The 7,219-nt window shown below is 41.6% G+C and overlaps 1 protein-coding gene across 1 annotated transcript in view; it reads right to left on the bottom strand.

Moving 5' to 3' along the window:
* Positions 1-1,719: 1,719 nt before the first annotated feature.
* Positions 1,720-7,219, bottom strand: part of NEK10 (NIMA related kinase 10) — a gene marked incomplete at its 3' end in the record, with an annotated part of 188,453 nt that continues 182,953 nt past the window's right edge. The window contains exons 28-30 of the mRNA XM_024752854.1: positions 3,448-3,619; positions 3,268-3,354; positions 1,720-1,774 (exon numbers count right to left, since the gene is read on the bottom strand). Coding sequence (XP_024608622.1) covers positions 1,720-1,774; positions 3,268-3,354; positions 3,448-3,619 — 314 coding nt within the window. The remainder of the gene's footprint in view (positions 1,775-3,267; positions 3,355-3,447; positions 3,620-7,219) is intronic.

Here is a 7,219-nt window from a genome sequence, read left to right as displayed (position 1 = left end):
CCATTGTAAAGCAGTTATACTCCAATAAAGGTAAAAAAAAAAAAGGAACAACAACAGGAATAGGGTAAATAACTAGACATTGGACACTTTTATGGCAGGAAGAAAGAGGGGCTAAACCCTGTTAGAAGATCAAGAAGTCACACATTTCCCATCCTTGGAAGAAGGAAAGCACTACAGGTATGCAGGAAGGCTCCATGGGGTCAAAAATGCAGGGGAGGCCAGACCATAATGTCTTGCTGTTTTCCCTCCCAGACACCCTTGCGATGAAATCCATCTTGACTGAGGTGTGTGTGCATACGGAGGGGAGGGTCCTGAGATAAATTAGCCATGGGGTCAAAGCAAGTCGATTGGCCAAGAAGACAAAGGCCCAGAAGACTGCCCCCTTATAAAGGATTTAAACTTCCCAAAGGCGAGACTTCTGAAACTCTCTTGCTGAGTTCACCAGTGTGTCTTTCCGCATCTACTCTGCTTTTCTAGTAAACACTTTACTTTCTTCTATACCAACTGTCTCCTTGTCAGATTCCTCCTTACAAGGCAAACAAGGACTGGGGATTTAGACTCTAGCTGCTGTCCCTGTGGTCTAGCGGTTAAGATTCCTGGTTTCCACCCAGGTGACCAGGGTTTGATTCCCAGTCAGGGAACTAAGGTCTTGCTTCTAGCCGCTGCTCACTGCAAGCTACCGCTCACTGCTTTGTGTGTCCAAAATCAAAAACACCAAGTATAATCTTCCCTAATATCCCTCTCCTCTGCCTCTCTAGCTTAATTTTATCTTTGCCTCTATTTCTTCAGACACAGTTGATGGCTATCCCTTCAGGCCTGCTCTCTAGCTCCAAGCTGCTCTGAGACTGGGAACCATCTTCAATCTCTCCTCTCCATCAGCTGCTTCTCCTCAGTCCACACACCCCACAGTCATCCTGATCCTAGAAGGCCCTTTTCCATCAAACATTCCCTACCAGCTCACTGTCAGCCCACTCCTTTCTTCAATTGCTCTCCATCTCTGCCTCTGTAACTTCTAAAACCACCATGATCAGGCTTCCCACTACCAGCCTCACCCAAGGCCATTGAACAGCTCTTATGAAGGTTACCAGGGACTTGCAAAAGGCCAAATCAAAGAGTTTCATTTTAGTTCTTAGCCCAAGAAACAACTATTGCAGAAACTGCTAGTCATTCCAAAATAACAATTCTTTCTTTTAAAACAGAATCCTCCAAACATATTCATTCTCCCTTGCAGCTAGATGTGGCCACTGATCTGTGAGCAGGAGGGAAGAACACAACATCTGGGTTATATCCATAAAATGAAGGGCATGTCTCTACTTCCCATCCCACTTCCTGCTGGCTGGATGTGGGTGTGATGTGATCCACATTTGCCACGTTTGCAATGAGCATAAGACCTATACCCCAGGGGTGTAGAAAAAGAAGGTATAAGGAGCCACAGCTCCAGATGATTTCATGAAGCCCTACCTCCCTGGGTCACCCTTGAGCTCAGAGAGACTAACTGAGTGGCTGAGGATCACAAAGCCAGACTAAAACCCAGGCCCAAGCTTAGTGCTATTCCCAGTACACTCCTTGGTAAAGTACAATCAGTTCTGGGAGGGTGGGCTCCAATAGCCTCTGGTACCACATGCCCACATAACTTCTGTTATCAGGCATCAATTTAGCCACCTAAAGCTCAGCTCTGCAGAGTCTAAAAATATTTCTAGGAGCTCAATGTCTACATACCTTTTTTGGGATTGTCTTTCTCCTCCTGAAGCACTAAAACTTCTCTTTAAAGTGACTGAAACAAGAAAATAAAAATAACTTAACATTTTCCTGTGGCAGATCTTTTATTTATTCACTCATTTGTTTGTTTAAAAAATATCTAACCAATTGTACCTACTGTAAAGACTGTCTTCATTTATTATAGCATCAGCAAAATATAATATTGCATATTACTATTTAATTGACAGGTTTGTTTAAAGGTCTTTTCTCAAAGAAAAGGTGCTAAACAAAGAAACTCCATTGTTAGTAGCTAAAAAGTTCATAAAATATCTGTGTCATAATCATCCTAAATCCTTTACCAAGAAAGCTAGAAGTAACCACATGCAAGTGTAAGGGTCCAACTTTCCTTTATCACTTCCCCACTGACCCTCCCCACCCTTGTTACTGGGGATACATAATATCCTATCATCTAAAAATTCATCTCAAACAGTTAGTAATTAATTGCTTCTAGAATTTCCTACATATGTTTAAATGCACAAATATTTTTACTGCATAATATTCATGTTTTCCCAATCGCAGATCAAGACATTTTATTTATCAGGCAGGAATTTATAGGGAAAACAGAACAGAGTGTTGGAATTTGGGGTTGCCCCAGAAAATCTGGAACATCTATTCTCCATTTTTATGGACCAATTAATTTTCGAAAGGGACAAAGAATGAAGCAAAATCCTTAGAGTTCTACTCTGATCCTTAGGGACATTATTTTAAACCATTTTAAATGAAATTTTCACAGTATAGTCATTGATGAGAGGGGATTATTTAGACTTAATTTATTTCAGAGTATTTCTACCTATCTTATTTAATATTCCATCAATTTACTCTTTTTAAAGAGTTATTCTTTTCTCTCCATTTTCTATTTTAACTGATCTTTTATTTCAGTTTCAGATTTGTTCAGGGAATTGAATCCTATCTTTCTGTGAGGAAGATTCTTTAAATTTTATCTAAATATATCTTTACTTTCTCATACCCCAGTCTGATTTTTTTTTACTGTTTCAAATTAAGAGTAAAGATGAACATATTTACTGAATTTACATAGCTTCTTTTTATAATTCTAAACAATTAAAACATTTATTTTACTTTAGTGTTTTAAGGAAAATATATCCCTTTATATTAATGTAACTAAAATTGTACAAAACTTATTCTACACCAAGACTAATTTCTTCTCCAGGTTTCTGACCTCTAATCAACAGACTCATGAAAGGTCACTTCCATTACTCCTGTGGTTATTTAGTCTGTCTCCAAATAAGTTATCTCCACTCCCCAGTTAGAACCTGCATTTGCTGGAAGAAATAATGAAACTGTTCATTTGACTGGAGGCAATGGAAAACCACAGTGCCCGTTGGCCTTTGGGCTCTGTAAGACTGACAGACACACCTGTCCTAATTAGCATTACACCTGGGAAACAAACTACTCATTTATGTAAGTGTGATGACATCTACTTGACTCCCAAGTATGATTCCCAGACCTCTACCTGCTGAAATCCCACAAACTGGTAAAAAGAAGGCTTACTGAATGTAGATTCCTTCAAAGGGCTTGAACTGGAGCTGCTTGAGTTATCCAAAGTGTCCAATTCATCATCGAACTCTGAATATATATCTGCACATTAATAAAAAAATAAAGAGCAAATGAACCTTGAAACAGAAAGAAGTCAAGAGTTCATTCTTGTTGTAACCCTTTCACTAGAAATACCTTTCTCAATATTTTCCAAGTTGAAGTTATCATCTGACAAGATTCCAGCACAGGCTCGGTCTTCGTCCTTATCACAGGGGGCCTGGAAGCCCTCAGGCGGCAGGTCTGTGCTTTCTGAAAGCTCACTTTTCAGGCTTCCTGCTCCACTGCTGCTTGCCTTCTCAAAGGATTCCTGAAAGAGAAATTCAGTTGGTAATACCCACGTCTTTCCTTTCTTCTGCAGACTTAAAACTCATTAGAATATATATTAAAATGACTAAAATATTATTACAAATATTTGTGCTGAAGTGGCATCCTTAGTTCCACCTATACATATGCTATAGAATTCATTCAGTCCGTAACTACAAAAAGTGGGTCTACAAGCTACCACTGGACAAAAAATAATGGGTGTGGCAAGATGCTGAGTAACAAAGGTCTGTGCAATCTGATGAAAGAAAATGTAGCACCAAGGAATAGAGATGTAGAATAATTCTGGAGGTAGGTGGCCAAGATGGAGGAGTAGAAACACCTTAAGCTCACCTTCTCCTATGGACACACCAAAACAACAAGTATTTACAGAGCAACTATTGAAGAAAAAGACTGGAATCTAACAGAAAATATCTTCTACAACTAAAGATATAAAGAAGGAACCACAACGAGACAGGTAGGAGGGACAGGGACATGGTAAGTCAAGACCCATACCTCTGGGTGGGTGACCCTCAAACGGGAAGATAATTACAATTGCAGAGGTTCTCACCAAAGAGAAATGGGTCTGAGCCCCACATCAGGCTCCCCATCCCGGGGGTCCTGCACCAGGAAGACGAGACCCCAGAACATTTGTTTTTGAAGGCCAGCTGGGTTTACTTTCAGGAGAGCCAGAAGACAGGAGGACACAGAGACTCCACTGTTATATGACACACACAAAAGTTCACACACTCCAGCACCTAGGGAATAAGAAATTACTTGAAAGGAGCCTGGGTCATACCCACCTGCTGATCTTGGAGAGTCTTCCAGAGGAGAAGGAGGCACGTGGAGCTCCCCTGGGGACATGGACATTGACGGTGGCCACTTTGGGGAGCTCGTTCTACCATGTGGACACTGTTGTTGCAAGTGCCACTGTGGAGTCCTCCCTCCAGCTTATCAGCACTAGGACTGGCCCCAGCCCTGCCCACCAGCCTGTAGGAGCCAGTGCTGGGAAGCCTCAGATCAAGCAGATAGTCAGGAGAAGTTATAGCTCCACTCATCAGCAGACCAGTTTCCATAAGCCCCCTGAGCCCACAGCTGCCATGGAAAAAGACCCTGTCCACCAGAGGGCCCAGAAACCAGCCCTATACACCAATGCACAAGCACTAGACCAGGGACCCTCAGGTCTTCCAGCTAGCTACCCTGTGATCTGGTCCCACAAACTAGTGGGCAGATACCAGTACCATGACCACTGCAAACTTTCAGCCTGCCTTGTCAGGACCCAGCCAACCCATCAGCAAGCCTACATCAGCCCTAGGACCTCCTGGGCCTGGGCCCTGCCCACCAATAGACCAAAACCAGTTCTGATAAATCTTGGGCCCCTAAGCCAGTTACCCTGGAATCTAGCCCCACTCACCAGTGGGCCAGCAACAGCTTTGAGAAACCTCAGAATCCACAGCCAGCTGTGTCAGGAATCAGCCCCAAAGCAGGCCAACACTAGACATGGGAACACAGGCTCCACAACACCCACCCCAGGACCTACAGCTCCACCACCAGTGGGCCATCATTAGCTATGTCACCACCAGTGGCTCAGCAGTCAGCTGTGTCATGACCCGGCCCCAACAACCAGCAGCTGACAGGCAACCAACTAGACCAGGGGCCAGCCACACCTACCAGAGCACTCACAGTGGTCAACCTGCCACAAAAGAAGACCCATGCAGCCCACATAGGGGGCAACCCTAGAGCACATAGCTCTGCTGACAGAGGGGAGTGTGCTGCCGGGATGCATAGGATGTTTCCTACAAAAGACTACTTCTCTAAAGTCAGGAAATTTAAGAAACCTACCAAATACATAGAAATAAAAACAGAAAACTAGACAAAATGAGGTGACAGAGGAACATGTTCCCAAAGAAGAAACATGATAAAACCCCAGAAGAAGAACTAAGTGAAGTAGAGAGAGGCAATCTACCCAATAAAGAGTTCAAGGTAATGATTCATGATAAAGATGATCAAAGAAGTGAGGAAAAAATTGAACGAACAGAGTGAGAAGTCAGAAGTTTTAACAAAGAGTTATAAAATATAAAGAAGAACCAAACAGAGATGAAGAATACAATAACTGACATGAAGAAAACACTAAAAGGAATCAACAGTAGATTGGATGATATAGAGGAACAGATCAGTGAGCTGGAAGACAGAGTAGTGGAAATCACTGAAGCTGGAGAGAAAAAAGAAAAAAAGGAATGAGGATAGGTTAAGAGACATTTGAGACAATGTCAAACATGCTAACATTCACATTATAGGGTATTAGGGGTACCAGAAGAAGAAGAGAGAGAAAGGGGCAGAGAATATATTTGAAGAACTCCCTGAACCTGGGAAAGGAAATAGGTATCCAGGTTCAGGAAGCACAGAGAGTCCCAAACAGGATCACCCCAAAGAGGACCACAACAAGTCAATTGTAATTAAAATGGCAAAAATTAGAGATAAAGAAAGAATATTAAAAGCAGCAAAAAAATAGCAAGAAGTTACATACAATGGAACTCTCATAAGACTATCAGTTGACTTTTCAGCAGAAACTGCAGGCCACAAGGGAGTGGCATGATATAGTTAAAATAATGAAAGGGAAAAACTTACAACCAAGAATATTCTACTTGGCAAGGCTCTCATTCAGATTTGATGGAGATGAAGAGTTTTACAGACAAGCAAAAGCTCAAAGAGTTCAGCATCACCAAACCAGCTTTACAAGATATGTTAAAGGTACTTCTCCAAGTGAAAAAGGTCCAACTAAAAACAGAAAAATTATGAAAGGAAAAGTCTCACTGGTAAAAGTAAATATACATGTATGAAGATAGTAGGAAGGTTAAAAGACAAAAGCAGTAAAAGCATTTAGTCAGCAACAAGTAATTAAGAGGTACACAAAACAAAAATGATGTAAAATTTGATGTCAAAAACAGAAATCAAGATGGGAGAGAACTTAGATTGCAGGATTGTTAAAATGCAATTTGTTATTTATTTTTTCCTTTTTTAAACATCTTTATTGGAGTATAATTGCTTTACAATGGTGTGTTAGTTTCTGCTTTACAACAAAATGAATCAGTTATAAATATACATATGTTCCCATATCTCTTGCCACTTGCGTCTCCCTCCCTCCCACCCTCCCTATCCCACCCCTCCAGGAGGTCACAAAGCACCGAGCTGATCTCCCTGTGCTATGCGGCTGCTTCCCACTAGCTATCTACCTTATGTTTGGTAGTGTATATATGTCCATGCCTCTCTCTCGCTTTGTCACAGCTTACCCTTCCCCCTCCCCAGATCCTCAAGTCCATTCTCTAGTAGGTCTGTGTCTTTATTCCTGTCTTACCCCTAGGTTCTTCATGACATTTTCCCCTTAAATTCCATATATATGTGTTAGCATACAGTATTTGTGTCTCTCTTTCTGACTTACTTCACTCTGTATGACAGACTCTAGGTCTATTCACCTCATTACAAGTAGCTCAATTTCGTTTTCTTTATGGCTGAGTAATATTCCATTGTATATATGTGCCACATCTTCTTTATCCATTCATTTGATGATGGACACTAAGGTTGGTTCCAACTCCGGGTTATTGTAAAT

Source organism: Neophocaena asiaeorientalis, unplaced genomic scaffold (genome assembly GCF_003031525.2).
Source record: "Neophocaena asiaeorientalis asiaeorientalis breed wild unplaced genomic scaffold, Neophocaena_asiaeorientalis_V1.1 scaffold117, whole genome shotgun sequence".
In the NCBI taxonomy this organism is placed as follows: domain Eukaryota; kingdom Metazoa; phylum Chordata; class Mammalia; order Artiodactyla; family Phocoenidae; genus Neophocaena; species Neophocaena asiaeorientalis.
The sequence above is the reverse complement of the archived record's forward strand: the minus strand, read 5'-3'. Positions and strand labels throughout refer to the sequence as shown.